We start from the raw sequence: 27663 nt of genomic DNA, 5'->3' as shown, positions 1-27663 counted from the left end.
ATTTTGGTGCTAATTAGAACAAAGACAGCCCTGTGGCTGCAGCCCTCAGCTACCGTGCGCTGCTGGTGAGGGAACAGAAGCTGGATTTCGGCTCACACTTACCCCTCATGCACAGCAGGACCCACACAGCTGTACCTGATAGCCCTGATTCATGGGGAGGGGGAACACAAACCTATGTCCTTTTATGCGCTTTTGGAAATCCTGGAATTGGTCTGAGCCTAGAGCTGGCACTAGCGTTTCCAAGACAACCCCCCAGCTAAGTGAAGGGCCCTATTCATTTCAGATACACCGTCCTCAGGACAGACATGGACCAGATACTGTGCCATCTGGGGTAACAGGGCAAAGTTCTTTGACCTGTTGGTGTTCTTCACATGTTAGAAACCGTCATCAGGTCCTCTTTGCCATGAAACTGAACTCAAAGATCTGTCACCCTGAAACTGTGGGGGACATGCAATTCCTTGTTGAAAGGACTATCAGCCTATAAGCAACATGCAATCTCCCCGACCATGACACCTTCCAAGCCCTTTGGGATGAGCTCTGTAAGAACCCTGAGACTTGAAGAAAAATGCAATCCAGGCCTAACTCCACAGCGTTTCAAGCAATTCTGCTATTTATTTTAAAACAATGGTTCAATTCAGATAGGTGAAATTTAAAATATATTCTCTACTTCAAATCAGTTTTAAAGATGCTTGAAAAATAACAAGAGGGATAATTATTTATATTTTCCTATCAGCTATTTTCAAACTTTTAGCAAAAAAAGTAACTCTTTTAGCATGAAGAGTTCTATAAAGGCTGATAAATTCAAATTCTAGAGAATCAAAACTGGGGATTTGTCACACAGGAAATAATACAACTTTCACATGGAAACATGAGGCAAATCAAGCTTATAGTTCTACAAGAACGCAGCTGAGCAGATGTTAAACTTACCTTAAAAAGTGCATGTACTGATTGAGCTTTGGAGAATGCTTTCCCATTGTGGGCTTGCCTCGCGCATCAGGTTAGAGCTGCCTCAGTCGTGGGCCGTGCCTGTTACCTGGTGCTATATAATCCAGGAGGCTCCTGCCACTCCCTCCAGCTGGCAGTGGTCAGCAACTGTGTTGTTTTCAAATGAGGGTTAAAAGGTGTCGTGATTGGTGGAATTTAAGTAAAATTCTGATATTTCTCTCTTCCCTTCAGAATGTTATTCCCTGAAGCGCAGCGCTTGGAAAACACGGGCAGGCTGTTAGAGTTGGCAGACATAGACCCTACTCTTCGGCCTCGCCAGCTCTCCATCTCACACTTTAAAAGCCTCTGTGAGGTATACAGAAGAATGTGTGATGAAGACCCACAACTCTTTGCATATAATTTCAGAGAAGAACTCAGGCAAAGAAAAATCAAAAAGAAAGAAAAACAGGATGACGCGAAGAGTTACAGACTCTAGCTGCTGCCTGGGGGCGAGCAGCCTACCAGATGTCGATTTGCACTACGTGGAGCTTCTTATATGGGTACTCTTTTGTCTTTACAGAATGACAATAAAAATGCCAATGACCAGATGTGACTTACTTTCCTTTTACTATACAGCTTGGCAGAGAAAATAAATATCATCAAATAAGATACAGTACAAGCTTTCTTTTAATATATACTGTATAGATATAACAGGTTTAGTATAAACAGCATCTATTACAATCTTACAAAAATGAAGTATCTGCACATTTTGCCCCAAACCACATTAAAATAACTTAAATATGCTTTAAATAAAGCAAAAACTGACAGCTGAAAGAAAATGCCCAGAGGATTTTAAAAAATGACCCTTTGAAAACTATTAATCACAACTTCCCCAGCCTTACTTTTTCCACATAACTTAAAATAATTAGAAGGCAATTTTAAGGATTCTAAATCATTTGATACCTGCTCAAAGTGGATATAAACTAAGTAATTTACAGATTCTGACCAGTTTCTTCTAGGTTTCTGATCCACAATAAATTAAAATAACTTAAATCTTTACAACCATTTCGTGGGAAAATGTATACTGCACAAAACCCAGGAATGAATAGTTTTTTTGCAATTTCCACTTTACCACCAGTTTAAAAGTAAAATGAGGAATTTAACCCATATCTGGATTGAATCGTACTATGATTTTCCATGGCTCTCTGTTTCATAAAAACACTCCTCATTGACAACAGATGTTAAACTCTGGACACTGAATTCTCGCTCTAGAACAGAATTTAGATCGATGGTGGCATTTTCAGATTGACTATCAAGGGACTGGTGACGGAGCTGTGCCTTGAGCAAAGTTCCTCTGTCCCTCTTGGTGCTGTTGGCTTTTCGTTTGATGGGGCAGAAGTGCCCCCGGACCAGTTTGGGCTGCTCTCCTCCTTTCTGGCCCTCGCCCGCCTCCGGGCCAGGCTGCTGCTCAGCCTCGGGGTGAACGTCTGGGTCCTCAGAAATCCTCAGTCTCTGGAACTGAATTTCGATGTCTTTAGTAGGGCTGCCCCGCTTCAGAGTTTGATGGTGGTCATCATCTTCATCGCTCAGGATGTCACTCTCTTTGATGAGATTGTCCGCAAAATCTGCCAAGCCAGGGTGTGGGTATTTCCCGGGAGAAGCAGTCTTGGAGTCCTGCCTGCCCTCGGCCGTGGGGCAGCCGCTGCTCTGGGTGCCGCTGCTCAAGCTGCCCTCGTCTGAGTCCAGCGAGGTTCCCTTGCCAGTCTCACCGGTCCACTCGTTGCTGGAGGAATTCTTCAGGACTTTTAAAGACCTGGATGAAGCTGCAGTGAGAAAAACACATTTCGCTGTGATACAGAAACAGGTTACATAATGTGTAACGTTTGCCTCAAAGCCTGTGTAAGATTTAACATCTTAATTAAGATTTTATTTTATGATATGACTTCAGGTAGCAACTATCCTGGTATTTAGGCAAAAACGTAGCTACTGAAAACATGGAAATTTTTGACTTAGGTTTACAGTTGTAAGTTGGGCAATTCAGCATTTTTAGATTATCAGAGCTCAATTATTTAGATAGAACTAGACACTAGAAACTACTATATGGGCTAAGATTTCCTATTTTGCCAATGAGTACATTGAAAAGTTAATTGCTAATAAATCTAGGCTCCTTTCTTTCACTAAGGTGCTTTGTAATTTGATCATCGAGATCACACCATGCATCTTCTCACTTTGTGGATTTCCCTTGCTGCTCAATTAAAAGTAGAAAATACTCCCCCCGCCCCCGCTTTTTTTTAAAGACAGTGTCTTGATCTGCCACCCAGGCTGGAGTGCAGTGGTGTGATCTCCGCTCACTGCAACCTCCACCTCCTGGGCTTAAGTGATCCTCCCACCTCAGCCTCCTGAGTAGCTGGGACTATAGGTGCGCACGACCATGCCCAGCTAATTTTTATATTTTTTTGTAGAGATGGGGTTTCGCCATGTTGCCCAGGTTGGTCTCAAACTCCTGTTCTCAAGAGCTCAAGGGATCCACCTGCCTTGGCCTCCCAAAGTGCTGGGATTACAGGCATGAGCCACTATGCCCGGCCTAGAAAATACTCTCTTTCTCATATAAGAACTGTCTCTGCTGGAATTTCAAACCAACTTTCTGAAATTTGATGTTATAGGGGTGTGTGTGGGTGGGTGGGTGGGTGGGGGTGTGTGTGTGTAGTTCTGTTCTCTTGGATTGAAAGAAGCAAGGGAGTTCTCAGTTTTGGTGTTTCTACAAATAATAACAGCATGTTATTTTGATGGCCAGTTTATTTTGACAATGGAGAAAATAGTAAATATGTGGTAAATCTGAAGAGGTCACATTGATTTGACATGAAAAAGAGAAGTTTTACATTTTCTAAGACTAAAAACAACAAAGATAATAACAAAATAGTTAATGTAGAAATAAGGTTCTGAAAACTTAAGCTGAAATTTTAGAAACAAGCAGAATAATGTGATTTGAAATGCTTACTTGGTGCCTTATCGATTAAGAACGATAAGTTCTTAAGAGGCCCCTTAACTTAGACGGCATTACATCCCAATCAACCCATTGTTCAGTTAATAATATTGAAATCGAGAATGCATTTAATATACCTACTAACCACTGCGGCTTAGCCCAGCCTGCCTTCATTGTGCTCAGAACACTTACAGTAGCCTACGGTTGGACAAAGCACAAGGTCTGTTTTATAATTAAGTGTTATGAAATGTATTGAATGCTGCACTAGAAACGAAAAACAGAATGGCTGTCTGGGTATTCGAAGTACGGTTTCTACAGAATGTGTGTCACTTTCACACCATGGTAAAGTCAAAAAATTGTAAGTTGAACCATCAGAAGGTGGAGACCCTCTGTGTAAGGTTCTTGATCTTCATTCAGCATTGACCTTCAGGATGCCTGGCACTGCTGAGCACTGGGAATACAGCAGTGAGGAAAACAAAGTCCCTGGACCCGTGCACATCTTAGTGGAAGAAACAAAATCGTACATTTGGACTATGTCAGCTGGTAGGAAGACAAGGGGTTGGGGGTTGGGGGTGGCTGTATTTTCCAGTAGAATGTCTGGGAGCAAGAGGCATGTTTAGGTTTCTTCAAAGGAGATAAAAGTACCTTGATGACTTACAAAGTGAAAACTCACAGCTGTATTACAAGAGCATATATCCTTTTCAGAAGCTCATAATGTTTGCTTGAATAAACACAAGGCTAGCAAAATTCTCACCTAATTTAGCTGAAACAGGAACTCGGTTCTTAAGAGGTACCAGGCGATCCTTACATGTTTTCTCCAGTGGTAATTCACACTTTATGTGACGCCTGAAGTTTTCCCTCAGGATAGAACGAATCACCTTAACAATGTTGGTTTTGCTTTCACTGTCACTGGGTGGGGGGGAGAGAAAAGAGCAGAAGTGTCCAGAGTGTTCATCGTGCTTCCATTCCACACCCGCCTGTGTTCCTGCACCTTGCACCTGCTGGGCCAGGCTGCCAGCCAGCCACCCAACAGCAGTGCCATGTGGCCTCCCATACAAAAGGAGGTAAGAATTGATCACTCTTAAGATTTTGATATTTATTTAGTCAATGTATTCTCCTACTAGCGGCCTCAGTTGCCTTTTTCGGAGGGTGGGGAGTGTGACCCTGATGTCATCAAAATTCAGGAGGGCACTAAATATAAACTCCCTTCCTTAAGAGACATAATTCTATGTTATTTCTGTTGGTTTTAATCTTTGGAAGTCAGTCATACCTGCAACACAACTGAAAGATGGTTTCTGGCCGTCCTTCTATTTCTGACTTCGTATGGATCAGTTCCCATATGGAATTATTTTCTGTCCCTGTGTAAAAGGAAATGGAAACAAGAGTCTACAACTTTGCCCAAAATGCTGTGGTTAAGAACACTTGTGAAGTTTAAATCTCATGAGTTAAGAAAGTCTAATATTCCCAGTCCTGGCTCGTTTTCTTCTGTGGCTTGTTCTATGTATGATTTTCAGAGTTACACGAACTGAAATGCCTTTTGGTTACTCTTTACATTTCCTGTTGCAGATTTTCCTCCATCTGAACTGCCTTCGCCCTCTCTCTGGAGCCCCTGTCTGGGGAAGATTTGGTGGATCCTATTCTTCAACCCTCCTTTGCAGTTTTGCCCTTTCCTTGGACGGAACAGGAACTGGGATACTTGAGGTAAAAGAGGCCAACCCCAAATGCAGTCATGTTCTAGAAAACATAAGCACTTCTGACGAAAGTTAAACAGAAGCCCAGCAGGTCACTGCATGACTCAGCCTGCTGGCCTCTTCTGTCACCAGAGGCCTGTCACCAAAACAAGGTTACTCTGGAAGGATCTCTGAACATTTTCCAGAGTCAAAGATTTTTTTCTTTTTATATCACCTAAAGTACTACCTAACCTTAAGGAATTTTCTGCTATATTCTAAATTTGTAAAAACATAAATTTGTGAATCTGTTTTTCTAATACATTTTAGGGTATCAAGGCAGAAAGGAAAATGTTGAAAACTATTGATAGAGACAATAAGGAAACAATGAAAGGCATTTGGCAAAGAAAAAGCTATCCACCAGCATTTACTTTCTCCCAGAAGTCTGCTAAGGAACAGCAAAATAACCTCTCTTTGTCCTCGTTTTCCTTGTCTATAAAATAAAAGGCACCAAAAATTATCCCCAAGGTCCTTTCTTACTTTTCATTCCACAGTGAAGTCTACTGAAATGCTTTTTCTGGCATCGTACTACATGAAACAGTTACCTGCTGGATTCCCCAGTCTGACTTGAAGCGCGGAGATGGGGATCAACCAGCGGAATTTAAATGGGTCCAAGTCAGCAGAGTTGTGTGCAGGCCGGGAATTCGAGGGCTGTAACATGAAGGCCCACCAAGAAAAGTGTTAGGGAAGCTGTCTCACTGGGGGAGGATGTGTGCATGGTGAATAGGAGTTTATGTTCTCCCTGTGGGCGAGTCTCCGAGCAGCCATGTGGGTGTTCAGGGCACAGAAGTCAATCAGCTACGCACCCAATTCTCAAAGACCTCACATTGCTGGGGAAGGTGGGAAGGCCGAGTTGTGGTTCAGAATCAGTTACAGGTCTCAAAGCGAGAAGAGCAGCCAAGGCTTCCACGCCCTCACGCTATCTCTGAATGGTAAACTGATGGCATATGGTATCCACAGCTAAGCTTTGTTTTTGTTTTTCTGAGTCAAGGTAAAAGGCATTTGAAAATAAACCAAAGTTTCACAGACTGTGTATGGAACAACCATGGGCCATTTTCAGGGATATAAAAGTTGATCTTCTATGTAGGCCCCCATATGAGTATTTATCTACTTCATTTACTTATTTATTTATTGACAGGGTCTCACTCTGTTGCACAGGCTGGAATGCAGTGGCATGATCAAGGCTCACTGCAGCTTCCACCTCCTGGGTTCAATTGATCCTCCTGCCTCAGCCTCCCAAGTAGCTGGGACTACAGGCACGTGCTACCACACCCAGCTACTTCTTGTATTTTTGGTAGAGGCAGGGTTTCACCTTGTTGGCCAGGCTGGTCTCAAATTCCTGGGCTCAAGCCTCAGCCTCCCAAAGTGCTGGGATTACAGGCATAAGCCACCATGCCCAGCTGTACATCTTCTTTTAAAACAGACATCTTTCACGGGGAGACTCAGAGATGCTCTCAGTATGTGATGGGGTTAGTGACCCTCAGAGTAAGCAGTATCAGTCAGCACAGCCGTGGTGCTCAGTGGGCTTTTCAGTTCAACGTTAATAGGAAGATACAGCCATGAAAAGGTAGCTTAAATTAAAACAAATTTTTGCCTTACCAATTTCTTTTTCAGTTTGCAGTTTTCTTTATAAACCAGTATGACGGCTCTCTTAAAAACTAAAGAAAGGAAAAGAGAAAGAAAGTCTTTATTTTATGCAACTCTTACAAGGTTAAACTAGAGCTGAATGTCTTAAAGAATAACACTCTTCAAATGTATGAGTCTCTAAGACCTTACTCTGCCAACACATGAGTGAATAAATGGTACTTCCCTTTTGCTCATATTTGAACTATGCAGAAACACCTGCTTATTTACAAGCTACTATTGGAAGTTGATCTTGGCTTTTTTAAACTCTTTGTTTTATTGAAACTGTGTTCTCTCAGTGACAATATACTGTCACTTGCTCTCCCAACTCTCAGAGAGAATTAAAACATCTTGAAATGCAGCAGACTATTAAGATAGCAGGTTTCTGGCCAGGCGCGGTGGCTCATGCCTGTAATCCCAGCACTTTGGGAGGCTGAGGCAAGTGGATCACCTGAGGTCAGGAATTCGAGACCAGCCTGGCCAGCATGGTGAAACCCCATCTCTACTAAAAATACAAAAATCAGCTGGGCGTGGTGGCGAGCACCTGTAATCCCAGCTACTCAGGAGGCTTAGGCAGGAGAATCGCTTGAACCTGGGAGGTGGCGGTTGCAGTGAGCAGAGATCACACCATTGCACTCCAGCCTGGGCAACAAGAGTGAAACCTTGTCTCAAAAAAAGAAAAAGAAAAAGAAAAGATAGCGGGTTTCAAAATAGCCTCAGGGATCTGTTCCTGTAACACTTGGCCTGAGCCAAGCAGCAGAAGGGAGAACAAGATAATGAGGATGCAGAGAGATGCCGGAGTTTTAAATAGTTGGGGGCTGGCCCTGTTAAGTCCCCAACCATTATAGCAATTCTAACTCCTGGAGCCCAGGAGTGAATTGGACTGGTGTGGCCAGTGAAGTTCTTCGTTAATCCCAGCCTCTTCAGTCTACATTCTTCTGAATGGAATACTAACCAAATACCGTGAGCTCAAGGTCCTTTCTAGCTTTTCCTAGAGACAGAAATGGATTCAGCCAGGAAACCGTAGAGTGCATCAGAAGCTCTCCCATCGAAAGTTCTGTTACCTGGATTGTAAAAAGAGGAGGTAAGGAAGATACGGAAATCCCATGCTAGATCATCTCACGTTAGATAGTGATGTACACACAGTCATTGCTAAAATGCAAGCACAGCTGGTTTAATTTTTATGATACCTGTAAACATGGGGCCTTAAATAGTGGAGGTTTTGAAAATATGAGCTAAGCACCAAAGTGTCTGATCAATAACATAAAGCTGAAGGCATTTTGCTCCAATGCCCACACATGTAGGTGAGACATGCCTTGTGACCAACTCGATTTCCGTAAGATGAACTCTACCAGTGTCCGTGGTTCTTCTCGAGTGCCTTTGTAAGCTTTCCCCTGGGATCTAGTACATCCACCACCTCTGAGCTCCGTTCGGGCTGCTGATAAAAGAGCACCAGCATTGAAACTGGCCAGAGTGAAGGACTGATCTCCAGCTCTTTCCTGTTCCTGCCATTTTCTGCCTAAACTATGCTACTTCCAGCATGCCAGCTTTAGAAGCACAAGATGATAAATTAAGCAATCAGATAAAAAGGAAAAAGACAGAAAATGTCAAATCCTGCTTGGACTAGTTTTATAAGTAAGCAGGCAACCACCAATATGTGATGTTAAAAATATATATGTTTGATGTTAAAAAAATATATTTGATGTTTTTTAAAAAAAAAAAAAAAAAAGCAAAATAAAAAAGGAAAAGCCCCAGACTCCACACTGCCAGTTCCCACGTCCTTTCTCCACCCCAGCCTCTGCCAGCTCACCCTCCACGGATGTTCCAGCCAATGTGAACGTGACATAAGGTTATATTTTAAACCAGTGTAATGAAGTTTATGATATGTCTATACATAAATTGTATAGTTCATTAGACACATTGTTATCAAGAAAATCTTAGGCATTTTCTCCTCCAGGGAAGTCCTAACAGGGCAGCCTATCTGAGAGGTCACCTACAGACCCCACACCACATGCACTAGGCTCCCAGAGTGCAGACGCCTCACGGGACCTCCTTCTCGGTTCCGCTCTGCTCAGCTACTAGCTGGTCAAACACGGTCCCATAATCCTCATAGATCTTCTGCATCTCGTTGATGTGGCTCGCTACTTTCTCCATTGCCTTTAGTGCTTCTGCAAGATATGAAATCATATTTATTAATATGAAATCATATTTATAAATATTTATTCTTAAATATGATTTATATAAATCATATTTATTTAAGAATAAATAAATATTTATATTGTTTTAGATCCTATCCAACAGTAATAATGGAGTCAAGATTCAACTCAGGATTCCAGACCAGTACCCACTAGCAGGAGCATTACATTCAGAATAAGTCACAATAGCCCACTGTAGCCCAGCCATTAGAATGAAGAACAGCAAAATTATCTTCTTCTTCAAATTCTTTTTGAAATGAGGCAGAGTATCAGTGAAAAGTATCACTAATAACGACAACTGACATGTATGGAGCACTTTCTACTCAGCAAGGATCACGACAGGTGATTTCTGTGAATCATCTCATTTAGTGTACACAATAACTAACTAAAGACTAATCAATCCCATTTTACAGGTGAGAAAAGTGAGTGCAGGATATTCTGCCGGAGTTCCAGAGAGGAAAGCACGAGAATGGAGCCAGGCTTCAAACCCAAGACTGACTGGGCTTCGGGCACCAGCTCCCGAGTTTGCCTTCCCCTTCTGGGAACCGGGATCCAGGTTTAAATAGAACATAACAACACCCCCGTACATGACAGACTGACAGAACAATTGTTTACATTTATATATGGTATATGTTCATAACTTCCCATGAAGGAATATGAGGGATACATTATTTTATAAAAGCCAAAAAGCAAAATTTTAGGTCACTTCTAAATTCAGTATTCTTCATACTTTTTTTCTCCCAATTCAGCATTTTAATTCTATCTGGAGGGAAGTTTGGAAGGAAGTTTTTTAAATCAAACCCTTCTAAAGATGATCTTAATACAAAATGAAGTTTTTACACAGTATGAATGCTGAAGATAATTTGTATTATTACAGAATTTAACTGTCATACAAAAATGCTTTCCTCTTGTTGAGCTTGATACCAAACTATGCTTGTCATGGAAAAAAGAGCCAGTTTAATTTATGCTCATCTCAGTATTTATTATTCAGTAACACTAAAGTGTTAGTAAGTCTCTCTCTCCCCCTAGAAATTTTATCACCTATGGTTTAACTGAACCTCCTACTTTCAACATATGAACAAATCACTACCTCCAACCCAAATAAAGCCCCTCTTTAAGGATCCTCTACTTATTATCAAACTGCAAGCTTTGTGTTTTTGACAAATTGTGTCTCAGGCCAGTAATTTCAGAGGTTCAAATGGTAACACAACAGCAGCGACTTAAAAGCACAACCCATCACTGGGAGTTTGGTTTCGGAGCCGAGCTCTGCTCACAGATCTCCACAAGGTGGAGCCTCGCCCAACAAATCCAACCAGCAGCTCGGGTGGCGACCACCACAAAACTTAACCAAGTGATAGGAAAATAGGGCTGATTTTCAGTTCCAGCGGCACAGTTTCACAGCCAAGTGACCTGAGGTAATTTACTTATTTTGAGAGTGTAGACGGAATCATCCCCGCATAGGAGGAGAATGGTGATACCCTGAAGAGATCATTTTTACCCAAGTATTTTGTAAGCTCTAAAGGAGTGACCAGACACCTAGCTACTTTCACATATTCACATGAAACCTAAGATGAACCATCGCAGAACTGAAAAGTGACACAGGACGTGCCACTAGGCGGGGAAGAGGTGAGCTGGCAGGCCCAGGGCATGGCAGGCAGCCCCTCGCCCGGGGGTGCCCCTCGCCGCCCTGTCCGGCCCTCGCCCGGGGGTGCCCCTCGCTGCCCTATCCGGCCCTCGCCCAGGGGTGCCCCTCGCCGCCCTGTCCGGCCCTTGCCCAGGGGTGCCCCTCGCCGCCTCCTCACCCGTCAGGTGGTAATGTTCCTCGCTCTCCTGGTCCGTCAGGGACACCAGCTCCTTGAGCAGCAGCGGGTACTTGAGCACTCTCTGAACCGGCTTGATGAGGTAGGACTCCAGCGTGGAGGAATGCTGCTTGGTGGGGTTCCGGGCGTCCAGAAAAGCCTTGAAGGCTTTGTCAGTTTTAGCTACAAGCAGATGGATAAAAGACCTTAGAAGAGCACAGTGGGGTGAATTAAATTCTTCATTTATCTTTTAACATTTATAGCTCATCCATTTCTATAGTCCTCCTAATACCATTCTTTAATAAAAACCCCAACACATCAGCGGGTCAGGCACCCAGCTGTCAGCGTGGGATTCTGCCTCAGCCCTGACCGCCCTGGAGCCTGGGAGCTTCCGAGGATGGAATGCAGGCTGCACGCCAAAGAGTAACACCGACTCAACATGCGGGAATGTCTGACTTAAAGACACATTTCATGTATATCCACGAGAAATATTGTTATAGATGACCTAAAAAGTGAGTTTCAAACAATTCATTAAAAGCCATGAAGTGTGACCAGGCACAGTGGCTCACTCCTGTAATCCCAGCACTTTGGGAGGCTGAGGCGGGTGGATCATCTGAGGTCAGGAGTTCGAGACTCGCCTGGCCAACATGGTGAAACCTGTCTCTACTAAAAATACAAAAATTAGCCAGGCATGGTGGTGAGTGCCTGTAATCCCAGCTACTCGGGAGGCTGAGGCAGGAGAATCACCTCAACCCCTGAGGTGGAGGTTGCAGTGAGTCAAGATCGTGCCACTGCACTCCAGCCTAGACAACAGAGTGAGACTCCACCTCAAAAAAAACAACATCAAAAAAGCCATTAAGCAATGTTATCCAGACCCTACACCATACCCACAAAAATTTCATAAAGAAAAATAAACCAGTGTTTTTCCCACTGGCCTCACTCTAATTGTTGCTTATTCTTATTCTGAAAAGCAGTATCTTTTCTCCTGTAAAGTAAGGTGACAGGCACTGCAGCCTATACCCTTCACTCCACAGCTCCAAGCAGATTCACCGTTCGCACACCCAGAGCCACAGCTCCCTTCCACCAGGCATGGCAGTAGGACCCTCTCTGGCAGTGAAAACTGCCCCTCTGTTCAGTGTCTGAGTACCATGAAGGGTGTGTGTAGGAATCCAGGTGCATTTGGTTTGAGTACCAGCGGATACACCAGTGCTACTTGGATTCCACCAGTTGGCAATGGATGACCAGCTGCTTGGAATGTACCTACTCTGAAGGAAGATAAACCCTTATTTGGGATTGTGTTGTAAGATCACATATTCCAGGAGATGCAATACCATTTTGAATGTGATTACCAGGCCAAGAAGGTGGTGACAGGACCCCTCTTCTTTATGACAAAGGAGGAACTGAGCAAGCCCTTGGTATGCTTTCATTGTACTGCATCGATTGTCAATACGTATTGACAAGTACATTGCTATGCTTTCATTGTACTACAGACCGTCAATACAAAGGTGCTTGTGGGCCAGGCGTGGTGGGCCTGTAATTCCAGCACTTTGGGAGGCCTAGATAGGAGGATCACTTGAGGACAGGAGTTCGAGACCAGCCTGGGCAACACAGTGAGACCCATCTCTAGGAACATTTTTTTAAATTAATTAATTAATTTAGAAGACGGTATTTGTGGAAGGAAATGGCAACAGAGGTCAGACAACTGTCTAAAGCAGCTGGAGAAGATGGATTTGGGCTGGGTCTTGCTCATCTGAAGCACTCTAAGACCCCACTTTTTAAACGTGGGGCTTTTCTTCTCGGATACCATGATGTTCTGGATTAAAATCCAATGGCAGAGCTGCATCCGTGGACATGAATGAGCACTAAGGGTGTCAGGATAAACCTCCAGGTGCCCTCCAGGCCCACGCAGAGACAAGCACCGAAGAGCAACCTTTGGGAAATGTGAGCTCTTTCCAGGTGCACCAGAGAGACTTTACTTCCAGCTGGCAAACTTCTTGTGAGTTTGGTGGTAGTGGTTTGGTGGTAAGTTGTTGTGGCTTCTCAGGCTTAAGAAAGTTAACAAGGAAAAACAAAAAAAAAACATAGCATGCATTTCTTTCTACTCCCATCTAGGGTCTGGGGTTGCAAGTTTTTAGAGAAAGGAATTTGGCAAGAATCCAGATGTAACTGACAGCAAAGTGACACGTGGCAAAGCAACATCTCTGCTCTCAGGCACACTTGTTTCCGGCGACCAATAAACTGACAGAAACAGAAATCTTTCCCTTGAATATTTGTCACTGTCAAGGTCAAGGATGGACCTTAATACATCAAAATTGCACTTACTCTCTACCTGTTAAATACAGATTTACCCTTTACTAACAGTTAAAAATGCAAAAACAAACAAACAAAAAAACCATAAAAGGCATAAGCAACTTACCTCGCTCCAGAACCTTCTGTACTTTGATATGGTTAGCACAGAATCCACTGTACAGTTTAAAGTGGTCCGCGTAATAAAGGAAAGAGCCTCCAAGGGAAAACAGTAATTTCTAGAAGGGCAGAGGGGAAAGTCAAATCAGACATGGTTTAATCAATGCATGCCGGCTTGTGGCATTTGACGGCCCCATGGCTTCTGTCAGACTCCACAGCACTAATGCCTTAAAGAAGTTCAGGCCTGCTCCGTCCACACAGGAGGCGGGGAACAGCCCAGGCACTGCCCTGGCAGGTCTCTAGCTTGACTGCAAAGTTTCCAGCAGCAGAGCCTACTGACTGTGTTCAATCCAAGGACAAGAAACAAAGAAAGTTCTATAAAACTACAGCTGACAAGGTGGGATATAAACCATCTGAGAGGTTCATTAATAAAGCTGACTGTGCATTGCTTGGATAGAGTGATGCTGTCTGTATCGTTCCAGGTCCCCTTGGAGGGGCTTCCTACCACACTGTGGCTTACACGGATGCTATGGAGCACTGGTGCTTCAGAGAAGAGAGGGCTCGAGCCCAGCAATTAGAAACCTAGTCTGTTAATCCCAGATCCACATGACCACAGGGAAGAAGGATTGGGCGCAGGGTGTAGGAGCTCCAGTTTCAGAAGCAACCACCCTGGATATCCTTAACAGCAGCTGAGAAAAGAGCATGTGCATGCTTAGCAACCAGGCGGGAGGTGCTGCCGGACTTCTGACTACCAGAAGTATGTGTACCAGGAAAAAAAAAAATACAGCCTCCCTTTACCACCCGCTAGAGGAAAACGGTGCAAGGAAATAGTCACAGGACAATAAACAGTCAATAGTCACAGGACAAGACATTCTTTCTCATGAGAGAATTTTGCACCTAGCCATTTCTTTTCACTTTCAGCCTAAATCTGAGATACTTACTCTAAACTGTGAGGGGGTTTCTAGGGTGTTAAAGTCAGATGATGCTGAAATCCCATCCTCCAGGGTCTCCAGAAACACCTTCTGAAACTCAAGCATCTCTGGCAAACTTCCAAAAAGTGACTCCATCTATGTGAAGATCAGGATTTGAAACGAGGGGATTAGCCATGAAGTTCAGGATACCACGCTAACTCTTAGGCCCACAAATAAATCACAAGGAAATTCTTCACGGAGAAGCAGACAGAAAGTAAATCCTTTAAGAAGACAGCACGTTCATTATGGGATATGGCTTATACATAGAAAGTTTCACAGCTCCATCCCCTATAATTCTCTATTTCTACAGGAACTTTTTAAGTGGATGTAAAGTTCTCAGAATTCAAATCAAGAAAAACGTAAGTCACTAGAAAAGAACTAATTATGTGGTTTAACATTACAAAGATATGTATTGAAAAGGAATTTCTGATCACACTCTCTTCTGCCTCAAAAAGACCATAACCATCGCTCTGCCTTTGTAAATGCTCTGCCACTGTGTCATGCAGCCGAGGCCACAGCAGTGGCTTAGGAGGAGGCTATGCCTGGGACTCTCAGAAGACCCTTAAGTCTTGGGATGTTCTTTCAGGATCAATAGAGATCATCTCATAGGAGTTCTGCTAAAAGGCAAACAGAGACTAACCCGTGGATCACTGGACAGAAGGAAGGGGATTTTATTTACCTCATCTTGAGTAAGAAAGGTCTCATTCTGAAGTGGCTCCAAGTATAACTCAAAGAGGCAGCTCAGATCCTGAAAGAAAACACAAGAAAGTGTCTTCGATGCTTTAGTCTCCAAAATACCCACAAGATTTGGGTAGCAGCAACCTGGCAGCAGCTCCCAAGGCTCCCATCAGGATAATGAAGTTTATGCCTTGTTGAATTTTTTTTTTTTTTTTTTTTTTTTTTTTTTTTTGAGACGGAGTCTTACTCTGTCACCCAGGCTGGAGTGCAGCAGCGCGATCTCAGCTCACTGCAACCTCTGCCTCCTGGGTTCAAGAGATTCTCCTGCCTCAGCCTCCCAAGTAGCTGGGACTACAGGTACACTCCGCCATACTCAGCTAATTTTTGTATCTTTAGTAGGGGCTGGGTTTCACCGTGTTGGTCAGGCTGGTCTTGACTCCTGACCTCAGGTGATCCTCATGCCTCAGCCTCCCAAAGTGCTAGGATTTCAGGCGTGAGCCACCACACCTAGCCTTTGTTGAAATTCCTGACCCTAAAAGTAGTGATTATTGCTCACCTAATTCAAAGAGGTTAATATCACAATATAGGCAACAGCTGGATTCCATACCTTTATAGCTCAATCATTGCCTCTGCCTCTCTTTGGGCCACTGCAGCAGGGGCACTCACTTCCCTGCAGAGGAAGGAGGTCTGTGTGGCACTAGTGTCAGATGCAAACCAGCTCCTGGCTTCCTCTGCCTCAGGGAGCAGAGTGAGGTCCAGCGTGGAGCTGGGAGGGTCAAGATCTGGGGAGCCCTTCAACTTTGGGGCTGACTGATTTGCAGAATCTCAAACTCACATATTCAAAGTCAATAAAAAATTCCTACAGAGCTGCAGCTCTAATGGCTAAACTCTCAGCCATATTTGGGTCTCTTGTAAATGAGGCTCCAGCACGACATTATAGTGGGAGTAGACTGCAGTTACAAAACCCATGAGCGAAAGATTTTGTTTAATAATTTGAAGCCAAAGCTGGGCATGGTCATGCCTATAATCCCAGCATTTTGGGAGGCAGAGGCAGGTGGATCACCTGAGGTCAAGAGTTTGAGACCAGCCTAGCCAACTTGGTGAAACCGTTTCTACTGAAAAAAAAAAAAAAAAGGCTGGATGTGGTGGCCCATGCCTGTAGTCCCAGCTACTCAGGCTGAGGCAGGAGAATCACTTGAACTCAGGAGATGGAGGCTGCAGTGAGCCAAGATCATGCCACTGCACTCCAGCCTGGGTGACAGAGCGAGACTCCATCTCCAAAATAATAATAATAAAAATTTGAAGCCAAGGCCAGGATATAGTTTAGTGATAGAAAAGATTTCTCCTTTATTCTGAAGAATTGTGAGTCCTAAAATACTAGAGGCAGTTGACTGCAAAGTCAGCTATAATAACTCGCTCACTTCCCAAGAGGGGAATCTAAGACCTAGAGCTTTATAAAGCCCAAAGCGCCCCGCAGAACTTTCTGGCCTTAGTTCGGAGGGCAAGGCAAGGCCTGTGACACGGATGCTGTTTCACAATAAAAACCTCCCTGACCTTCCCTCACCATATTCCACGCCGGACCGCTCAGAGAAGGGAGATGACAGAAGTTACAGAATCATACCTCGGGGAACACAGAGATGCCAGCAATTTCAAGGAGCATGCAGGGATCCAGGTTAAAAAACGACAAGATTCTGTGTTAAGCGTCAGCAACAAAAAGGAAATTAAGAGACGGTAGTGTGTGTGTGAATCACAACAGGTGCCAAGTGCGGGTTACTTTGCCCGAGGGTGCTGGGGCCTGGCAGTCATTCCTCACAGGCTGGTACTGCCCGGGAGGACTTACTGGGCCGCAAGGTCAGGTCCGCGCAGAGCTGCGGGGGCAAAGGGCTGTGACCCGAGGAGCCCTGAGAAAACAAAGTGCAGGTTTCTTGCAGAGAGAAGGGAGAGTCGGTCCTTGTCTACTTCACCCATGACACCATCTGAGTTTTCCTCCAGCCTGTCACTGAAATGACCCTCCCAGTGCAGCGTGGCCTAACAGGAAACTCTAACAACACTATTAACAAAAAGGGACATCGATTCTTCTCTCAGCTCTGCCCTTGACTCTGGGGGTGAGAGCTCCATGACTATTCTCAAGATGTCAGAAGGGCTCTGAAGCTTCCAAAATATCTACAGCTCCACACAGCGACACGGAAAAAGGAGACGGGATTATTCAGAACTTGAGTCTGAACAGCCCGGCTGTTCACTTCATCTCCACACCCTGGATGCAGGACAAGACACAACGGAAAATGAAACTAAATTGTCATCTCTCTAACTTTTCTTTCTCCCCTTTGAGACCAAAAGAAGGGGCTTTGGGAAGCTACGTGTGAATAAGGCCTTAGGTAAAGTCCAGGTAAAACACTGACATCAACGAAAGGGGAAGCTCAGATCTGTCTTGCAGAGAAAGAAGGTAATAGCCACATGTGTGTGCCAAGCCTTAATTCAATGACTCAGCACCTCAGAATTGGAAGGCATTTAGAGAAGGGGGACCGAGTGTCTCAACTTCAAATAAGGGAGTTGAAGGGGGCTGTCCACCAGGCAGCAAGACGGAGGCAAAGCCAGGGCTGGACCCTCAGCCCACTGCACCGCGCCGCACTGCTCCAGTAACTGACAAATGAAGCGAGCTTCCAATGGTCCCAAAGCTCCAGGAAACACTTAAAGCAAAAGAACGCTGCTCCCCAGGCTCCTGTATTCTTCAAAAAATCTTTCTCAAACCACGGACTTGGGGCTTATGAGATGAATAAATGAATTCTTCGGGTACTCAAGATACTCGGCAACTGCCCCTTCATACATGGTGCAAGGATATTCCCACGTGCTGACCAGTCCCCAGTGCATGCGCCCCAGTTCTACACGATGACAACCACCAGGGAGGGCTGGCCCAGGCCACCACCGGGACTGTGGTCCTGGATCAGCCGTCACGTATGTACAGATTGTTCTCAAGTTCCTCATCACCTAAAATGATCTCTCTCCCCTTTTACTAAACCGGTACAGACTCCCTTCCCACAGATTGCAAATGACAAACCAGAACATCTGTTTCCATAGTGAAAGCTACCTTGGTAACAAAATAAGCCGAGGATCTGATTTTTTTCTAAGTCTCCTCAGCTCTTCCACCCTCTCACTCCTCCCCTCCCTTTTTTGAGCAATTCACTGATTCAAGGAGCAGGCATCCCCCTGGGGAGTGGCCGGTGTCCCGGGCAGAAGCGATCTGGGGACCTCTGCCAGCTTACCACTCACCATCAGCAAAGAGGCACGAATGCACGAATGCCCAGCGCTTCCCTTACCTTCACGTAGGACTTCTCTGTGTCTACAAGCTCCTGGATGACTTTGCGGAGGCGGTCTGCATCAGAGAGGTGGCGGGCCAGAGGCCTCGGAGGAGGATCCTGACTCTCCCGCGGTCCTTCCATGCCGTTGGCCTGAGTGTCGTTAAAACTCCTGCACAGTGCAGTGATCTGCTCAGCACTCTGAGAGAGGACAAGAGGTGGGAAATAATGCACGGGGCCCTCCCTGTTAGTATCCGCTGCCCCCCAGGGCACCAAGTGTCTCTGTCTGTGCTCAGCAGGAATCTCAGAGGGGCCTCTGTGTAGGGCAAAGGGTTTCATTCACCTCAGACCCCTCTGGCTATCATTTCGGATCTGAGTAAGGAAGATGTGCACCCACACTCCTGTTCGGTGTTTACACACAAGGCTCTCCATTGTCACATCAGCTGTTAGGTGTGTCTTTGGACCTGAAATTGCAGAGTCATTGCCTAGGGCTCACCCTCTGCAGTCGAGGTGAGGTAGCTCTGAAATCAAGAAGTTATGGCTTTTTAGGGAGCAACAAGAGCAGAAGGCCTCAACAGGCCCACCCGGTCCCCTCAATGGTTGGCCTAATCCAGTTTTCCATCTCCCACACAGAACAGCCCGGAGAGACTCAGGAAAGACGCAGCCCAAGAGCAATTTCAGGATGACCTGGCCACAGTGGGCCTGGAGTTCTGCCCTCCAGTCTAACCGCTCAGCTCCACAGTTTTGTGGCAAGTAGAATTATGAGTAAAAAAGTCTTGAGCTGGTGCACATGCTAGTAATGGAGTAGAAGCAGATGAAGATGGTAACACCCTCACCCTAAAAGGGTGGCAGAGCCCTGCAGAGTGCACAGGCAGGGAGCAGGGGACACATAAGGCCTGGCGAGGATGAGCGGCCAGGGTTCAACCAGCCCCAGGGGAAACCTCCACGAGGAGGGAGCTAAGCTGGTCTTAGCAGGGAGCCAGGACCAGGCCTAGGGAATGTGGGCTCAGAGGAAATACTCGCTCCCAGTCATGGAAAAGGAATCACATAGATGAAGAGACAAAAAGGAACATGACTATCTGGGGGGACCGCTGGCCTTTGATGCAAGCTCCAATTCAGACAGAAGCACCGTGCGCTGCTGCCTTCTCAAGGACAGCCTATCTGCATCCACCTGCCTTTGGCTGGAAAGCCTCACAGGTGTCTACCCTGAAACGCTTCCACAGTTGCCCGAGCAGGTCAGATTACAAAGTGTCCTTTTACTTCTCATTCTTTCCATTCCACCCACACATCTCCACCCCACCTCACCACCTCCCCATCTGGAAGCCCGGTGAAGGCAGGGTGGCTTCTTCCTTTCACATCTCCGCCAGCAGCCAGCTCACTGGTCAGCACAGGAAGTACTCAGCCCGCCTCTGCTGCACTGAAATTCTTACTGAACAACGCAGCTGACTCCCAACACAAATGACTGGCATCCATCAAGAGCCAGCAACTTTTTGACTGTCAACTAAAAAACTCTCCTTTTCTCAGCTGAAATGCCTTCATGCCTGACCTCTATCCATCTCTGTCTTAGGTAAGATGCTGAACTTCTCAGCAGCATCTCTTAATACTTACGTAATTCATTTTCTTTGCTTGGATATTGCAGAACACAGCTTACACAAGCATGTTGGTCAACCCGGGTAGCCTGATGCATGCTTTTTATACAATCTGTCTCTTGACAAACTGAAGCACCCCAAAGACAAAACAGGCCACTCTCAACTGCCCTCTCTGTTCTATGCCCCAACCCCCGCCAACACAGTTGTCATATGATGGAAATATACAATCCACATTAAAACTCAACATTGATCTCTGGCTGGTCTTTCAGTTCAATTCAGTGGGCATCAACTGAGGGCCTGCTCTGTCTCCAAAAAAGTAGAAGAAAGTTCCTACACAAAGAGGTAAGACTCATCAAGGATGGAAATCCCAAAGCATAGCCTAAGGCAGTCTGGAATCAACACAGACTTGTGTGGAACAAATGAAGAGTTATAATGCACATTAAATGAATAGAGGCAGCATTTTGGAATCGGTTGTCCAGGAAGGCTTCGGTGAAAGGGTTGTAACATGTCCTGGAGGGAGCGTGCTCCAAGGGAAAACCAGAGAATGTGCCAAAGGTGCAGTGGGAAAAGGAGCCCAGTAATGTTCCAGGCCTACCTCAAGGGGCAGGTAAGGGTGAGACGCTAACAGATGTCTGCCGTGGGAACTCCCAGATGGCTGAGCTCCTTCAATAGAATCGCTTCTCTTTTGAGTGGGCCATACTGAAAAGATAACTGAAAATGTGGAGGCAACTTCGGAGCTGGGTAACACGCAGAGGCTGGAACAGTTTGGAGGGCTCAGAAGAAGACAGGAAAATGTGGAAAAGTTTGGAACTTCCTAGAGACTTGTTGAATGGCGTTGACAAAAACGCTGGTAGTGATATGAATTATAAGGTCCAGGCTGAGGTGGTCTCAGATGGAGATGAGGAACTTGTTGGGAACTGAAGCAAAGGTGACTCTTGTTATGTTTTAGCCAACAGATTGGCAGCATTTTGCCCCTGCCCTAGAGAGTTGTGGAACTTTGAACTTGAGAGATGATTTAAGGTATCTGGCAGAAGAAATTTCTAAGCAGCAAAGAATTCAAGATGTGACTTGAGTGCTGGTAAAGGCATTCAGCCTTATAGAGGAGGCAGAGCATAAACCTTTGGAAAATTTGTAGCCTAACAATGCAATAGAAAAGAAAATTCCATTTTCTGAGGAGAAATCTAAGCTGGCTGCAGAAATTTGCGTAAGTAAAGAGGAACTGAATGTTAATCCCCAAAACAATCACAAAAATGTCTCCAGGGCATGTCAGAGGTCTTGGCAGCCCTTCCCATCACAGGCCTGCAGGCCTAGGAGGAAAAAGTGGTTTCCTGGGCCAAGCCCAGGGTCCCCATGCTATGTGCAGCCTAGGGACTTGGTGCCCTAAGTCCCAGCCAATTCAACCATGGCTGAAAGGAGCCAACACAGAGCTTGGGCCATGGCTTCAGAGGGTGCAAGTCTCAAGCCTTGACAGCTTCCATGTGGTATTGAGCCTGCCAGTGCACGTAAGTCAAGAATCAGGGTTTCGGAACCTCTGCCTAGATTTCAGAGAAGGTATGGAAATGCCTGGATGTCCAGGTAGAAGTTTGCTGCAGGGGCAGGGCTCCCATGGAGAACCTCCGCTAGGGCAGTGCAGAAGGGAAATATGGGGTTGGAGCCCCACACAGAGTCCCTACTGGGGCACTGCCTAGTGGAGCTGTGAGAAGAGGGCCACCATCCTCCAGAGCCCAGATCCACTGACATCTTGTACCCTGTGCCTGGCAAAGCTGTAGACACTCAACACCAGCCTGTGAAGGCAGCCAGGAGGGAGGATGTATCCCGTAAAGCCCCAGGGACAGAGCTACCCAAGACCATGGGAACCCATCTCTTGCACCTGCGTGACCTGGATGTGAGACATGGAGTCAAAGGAGATCATTTTGGAGCTTTAAGATTTCACTGTCCCACTGGATTTCAGAATTGCATGGGACCTGTAGCCCCTTTGTTTTGGCCAATTTCTCCCATTTGGAATGGCTGTATTTACCCAATGCCTGTACCCCCATTGCATCTAGGAAGTAACTGACTTGCTTTTGATTTTACAGGCCCATAGGTGGAAGGGACTTGCCTTCTCTGGGAAGAGATTTTAGACTGTAGACTTTGGGGTTAACGCTGAAATGAATTGAGACTTTGGGGGACTGTTAGGAAGGCATGATTGGTTTTCAAACGTGAAGATATGAGATTTGGGAGGGGCCAGGGCAGAATGATATGGTTTGGCTCTGTGTCCCCACTCAAATCTCATCTTGTAGCTCCCATAATTCTCCTGTATTGTGGGAGGGGCCCAGTGGAAGATGACTGAATCACAGGGGTGGATCTTTCCCATGATGTTCTTGTATTAGTGAATAGGTCTTACAAGATCGGATGATTTTAAAACCAGGAGTTTCTCTGCACAAGCTCTCTCTTTGCCTGCTGCCATCCACATAAGATGCAACTTGCTCTTTTATTTATTTTATTTTTTTGAGACAGAGTCTTGCTCTGACGCCCAGGCTGGAGTGTAGTGGCACGATCTCAGCTCACTGCAACCTCTGCCTCCTGGGTTAAAGCAATTCTCCTGCCTCAGCCTCCCAAGTAGCTGGGATTGCAGGTGCCCACCACCACGCCTGGCTAATTTTTGTATTTTTAATAGAGATGGGGTTTTGCCATGTTGGCCAGGCTTGTCTTAATCTCCTGACCTCAAGTGATCCACCCACCTCAGCCTCCCAAAGTGCTGGGATTACAGGCGTGAGTCACCGCGTCTGGCTGTCATGGGTGTTGCTTTAAAAACTCCCCCACATGTTGCTAATGTGTGGCCTGCATGAGAACTGCTAGTCTACTCTTCATACAGCTTGCATTCTGCTTCGATTTCTGGGAGTGGTGCTGGCTCCAGTGGGATCACCTGTCCCAGGGTTCCCACTGAGGTATGTGGACTGAGCTCACAGGCTAGAGGAAATAGATGGAATCACAGCCATGACTCTGGTGTTCTGGGTGTGGCCTCCTATGAACTGAGCTAAAATGTTCATGATAATACTCAGACTCCAAGACTCACTGATTTGAAATCTCTATACTGGGATTTGCAGCAGCAGCTCAGACAATATAATTCTGCAGTCCTGAAAACTAACAGTTCCCAGGGCTATAGAATCTATATTAAGCTTGAATATACTGTATAAGAGCTGATAAAATGCATCATAAGTTTAATGGCATCTGGTGAGATTATGGCTTTGCTTTACTGGGATGTCAAAAATCACACCTAACAATGCAGTGTTAAAGTAACGAGATCTTACAAATAAAGTGTCTTGCCATTTTAGAAAACCAGAACTCATTTTATGAACTTTTCTGGTGAGATTAACTTCCAAAAAGTGAATGTTAGCTGAGATTTTTCATAGCAAATCTACTTCTTAAAGTACGACGATTAAGTGCTCAAGTGCTAGAAAGCCACCTTTTACACATTTAACATTTTAGCTGTCGTCTAAGGGAGGTGGTGAGGATTACTTGGGACCAAAAGGAGGCAGGGCCCCCAGAAGGAGAAGAGTAATCATAAACGTGACTTTCCAGATTGTATCTGAAGGAGTCACTGGGGTGGTTACATTTCGGTTCATCCATCGTTCGTGATGTTTATGAACATTAGAGGGACATTCTGGGTGGACCTGATCAGCACTTTATAGGAATAGTGATTATCTGGGCTAGGATGTCTTCACATGCATATGTGGTGACAGGCCTGAAAAGCACAGATGAGACTCAAAAGGCCCGGGCTGCAGTCCAGTCTCAGCCCCTAGCCTTCCATACGCTCCTGGGCAAGTCTCGATTCTAAGTCTTCAGTGTCCTTCCTGACGAAGAGGCAGCAAGAATGCCTATTCCATCAAGTTACCGCTAAAATTGCCTCTTGGGTCAAGAAAAGGAAACTCGTGTTTGCTGAGTAGTTGCTGTGCACCAGGCACAGGCAGGAGGTTTCTCATAGAACATGCCAGCATTGCAGTTTTACCATGACTCTCCAGGGCTTTCCAGCTGACAGGCGAGGAGGCTTCAGCCACACCTTAAATGGCACAGGGGGCCCATTCCCCTTTCTAGCTCTGCTCCTCTCTCTACCTCCAGTCCCTCTTTAGCTCTGCTCCGTCTCTAGCTCTGTTCCCCTCTCTAGCTGTCCACACAGCCCCTGCCACTCCCAGGTATTTAGCAGAGCACAGGCAAAGCAATCTAGTTCCTCACGCCTCCTGCTGCCTCTGCCTCCCATGCGGTCAGGGCTCTCCTGGCCCCAGGTGTTCTAGGGATGCAGCCACCTGCCTCTGGAGACCACCTGTGCTTAGAGAGGCAAACACAGCTCATATGCAGACAACTGGGACATCTATTGAGCCTATTCCACCCCCAACCCAGGAATGCTGCTTTAAAAGCAAAAGACTGGCCTGGCACAGTGGCTCATGCCTATAATCCCAACACTTTAGGAGAATGAGGCAGGTGGCTCACTTGAGCCCAGGAGTTCAAGACCAGCCTGAAAACCATAAGGGAAACCCATTGCTACAAAAGATTAAAAAAATTAGCTGGCCATGGTGGCACACACCTATGGTCCCAGCTACTCAGAAGGCTAAGGCAGGAGGATCGCTTGAGCCCAGGTCAAGACCATCCTGGACAACACATAGAGAAACCCATCTTTACAAAAGATAAAAGATTAGCTGGCTGTGGTGGCACACGCCTGTGGTCCCAGCCACTCAGGATGCTGAGGCAGGAGTTCAAGGTTACAGTGAGTTATGAGGACACCACTGAGTGACAGAGCGAGGCCCTGTGTCTAAAAGTAAATAAATAAAAGCAAAAAACAGATGATCACAAGTTAGGACTGGGAGTGTGTGAGGATTCAGTGGCATGTGTATATGTGTATATAACGGCATGTGTATATGCAGAATAAAAAACACGGGCACTTGAAGTGGGGTCTCCGACTGGTGTTTTCCAGTTCATAGCAATCAATGCTACAAACTTGGGTTCATCACGGGCCTCAGCTTTCATAAAAGAGCATGAAACCAATATTTTCTTTATGAAGTCATAAAAAAATTAAATGAAAACATTTTTTCCAAAAACTATGCTATCTGGAAAAGCAATGATATTGAACTCCACCCCCACCGCCAAAAAATTTTTCTCTCAAATTGTTTTTGTTTTGTTTTTTTGAGACAGACTCTCACTGTGCCACCCAGGCTGGAGTGCAGTGGTATAATCATAGCTCACTGCAGCCTCAAACTCCTGAAATTAAGCGACCCTCCCACCTCAGCCTCCCAAGTAGCTGGAACTCCAGGTGTATGCCACCACACCCAGCTAATTCTTTTGATTTTTAGTAGAGAAGGGGGGGGGGTCTCACTATGTTGCCCAGGCTGGCCTCAAACTCCTGAGTTTAAGCGGTCCTCCCATCAAACTGCTGGGATTATAGGCATGAGCCACCACACCGGGCGTTTGTTTCAGGTTTTTAAGGTTATACTAAGGTTAATGGTTGATCCTTGCTTGAAAATGATTTTATGTTATTTATAGACAAGGAGCGGCCCACTCAAGAGCTCTGGATTCAGGCAAACGTCTAAGCAGTTATTTTTGTTTTAATGTTATGGATAAGGACATCTTGTCTATTTTCAAGGAGCCCATAAACCCATTTCTTAGGAGTGGCAAGAAAACGGCTTAGGACGATCAAGCAGCTCGCCTAGACCCTCTTTGAAGGGATGCAGGGACAGAGTCTTTGTCAAACCAAGCTCCGAGTCACTCAGATGAACCTTCTAATCTGGGCTCAGCGCAATACTTTTCATTAGAAAAATGCCATGACGGCCTCCTCTTGATGAGAGTTTGTGAAATCTGTTCCCTTGATCACAACAACTTTGATATTCTCTTTTGTCTTACTTAGAGACATCACAGCCTGAGGCCTTTCAACTTTCCTGTGAGTTTTGGAATATAAAAAAAACTACTATGGGATAGGTACATCACATTACCCAGAACTATTTCAAGACGATGCCTGAAATTTCGTAGCTACTGCATGAAATACGTGGCAGGAGTCCACTGCATCAGAAGCTGAGCTACGGGCGCCTGCCTTTCCTGGCTCAGGGTGCAGCTGTGGCCTCATTTAGGGATTCTGGGTACTGCAAACTCTTGTCAATGGCACTTGTTTATATTGCTTGAGCTCAGAAAACACTTTCAGTCTAAGAAAAAAGGTTTAAAAGTGCTGCCTAATTTGGGGTAATGTTGCATACAGAAACAAGGATGAAGGACAGCATTTGCAGTGTGTACTATATTTCAACTCCTGGTTTAGAGGAAAAGCATGTTAACTTTGGGGGGAATCCGAAACAGACCTAACCAACACAGAAAGCTACAAGGAAAGAGGCTGCCACGCTGTTCGGTGAGCCGGTCCCAGCACTTTGCAGTATGATCTTTTGGCAGATCCCTGGCTGCCCCTCACGGCCTCCTCTCCCTCTACATGCTGACCCACTCTGTGTTGAGCCATAGGCCTGGACTGAATCCTGACCCACTCTGTGCTGAGCCATCAGCGTGGACTGAATCCAAGTCTAATGTCCTCAGAGTTTCCCCAGGACATCAGTCAGAAGAACTAGGGTTCTGCTGCTTCTCCTGCACCTAAATAGAAAGCTAGAAAAAATACAAAATACATTTAGGCCTGAGACAAACAGTCAATTATCCTTAAGGAAAGTCAAGCCCCAGGAAGGGTGTGGTTTATATGGTTTGTGTTCTCATACACTGAGCACTTACAACATTCCCAGTTCATTGTCTGGAAGGCATGAGGAGGCTGCACTACGAAATAATGTCAGAGCGCAACGGCACTGTCAGCTGTCACACTGGAACAAATTCATTAAGTCAGAAAAGTTCCCTTTAGGAAAAGAGAAAAAAAAAAAAAAAAAAGACTGAAAATTGCACAAAAGACTTTTTCTCAACTCACTCTGAACTTCGTGAAAGTCACTGTCTAACTTACAGAAAGATCTAATATTATCCTCAAATATCACTGGCAGGGATGGAATCTAGTAGGACCACAGAGGGCTGAATGACTTCCCAGTTTTTTGTTTGTTAGTTTGTTTGTTTGTTTGTTTGTTTTTGGAGACGGAGTTTCGCTCTGTTGCCCAGGCTGGAGTGCAGTGGCGCGATCTTGGCTCAGTGCAACCTCTGCTGCCTCCTGGGTTCACGCCATTCTCCTGCCTCAACCTCCCATGTAGCTGGGATTACAGGTGCATGCCACCAAGTCTGGCTAATTTTTGTATTTTCAGTAGAGACAGGATTTCCGTTTCATCATGTTGGTCAGGCTGATCTCAAACTCCTGACCCCAGGTGATCCACGTGCCACGTCCTCCCAAAGTGCTGGGATTACAGGCGCGACCCACCGTGCCCAACACAGACGATGCTCTTGAGTGGAGATGGATCCTGCACACCTGGGCGGCACATGGGAACAAGGGGCCCGTGGCCTGCACATCCAGCTGCAGCTACCCTGGGCCACCCCACTGCAGC

General features: G+C 45.6%; 2 protein-coding genes across 12 annotated transcripts in view; one reads left to right on the top strand and one right to left on the bottom strand.

Annotated features, from left to right (window-relative positions):
- LOC105478721 (transcription factor B1, mitochondrial) overlaps nucleotides 1-5839 on the top strand; it is a 58700-nt gene extending 52861 nt beyond the window's left edge. Inside the window, exons 7-8 of the mRNA XM_011736304.3 lie at nucleotides 1177-2823; nucleotides 5474-5839. Coding sequence (XP_011734606.2) covers nucleotides 1177-1420 — 244 coding nt within the window. The 3' untranslated portion in view covers nucleotides 1421-2823; nucleotides 5474-5839. The remainder of the gene's footprint in view (nucleotides 1-1176; nucleotides 2824-5473) is intronic.
- Nucleotides 1535-27663, bottom strand: part of LOC105478722 (TIAM Rac1 associated GEF 2) — a 322470-nt gene continuing 296341 nt past the window's right edge. For all 11 annotated transcript variants that reach the window (XM_024791920.2, XM_024791922.2, XM_011736307.3 and 8 more), the window contains 12 exons: nucleotides 18621-18800; nucleotides 15308-15376; nucleotides 14599-14724; nucleotides 13668-13776; nucleotides 11255-11434; nucleotides 9307-9425; nucleotides 8213-8321; nucleotides 7234-7292; nucleotides 6180-6285; nucleotides 5178-5265; nucleotides 4662-4816; nucleotides 1535-2747 (listed from right to left, as the gene is read on the bottom strand). In XM_024791920.2, the coding sequence (XP_024647688.2) occupies nucleotides 2110-2747; nucleotides 4662-4816; nucleotides 5178-5265; nucleotides 6180-6285; nucleotides 7234-7292; nucleotides 8213-8321; nucleotides 9307-9425; nucleotides 11255-11434; nucleotides 13668-13776; nucleotides 14599-14724; nucleotides 15308-15376; nucleotides 18621-18800 (1938 nt within the window). In that variant the 3' untranslated portion in view covers nucleotides 1535-2109. The remainder of the gene's footprint in view (nucleotides 2748-4661; nucleotides 4817-5177; nucleotides 5266-6179; nucleotides 6286-7233; nucleotides 7293-8212; nucleotides 8322-9306; nucleotides 9426-11254; nucleotides 11435-13667; nucleotides 13777-14598; nucleotides 14725-15307; nucleotides 15377-18620; nucleotides 18801-27663) is intronic.

Source organism: Macaca nemestrina, chromosome 5 (genome assembly GCF_043159975.1).
Source record: "Macaca nemestrina isolate mMacNem1 chromosome 5, mMacNem.hap1, whole genome shotgun sequence".
NCBI lineage: Eukaryota > Metazoa > Chordata > Mammalia > Primates > Cercopithecidae > Macaca > Macaca nemestrina.
Note: the sequence above shows the minus strand (reverse complement) of the source record. Positions and strands in the feature narration are given on the sequence as shown.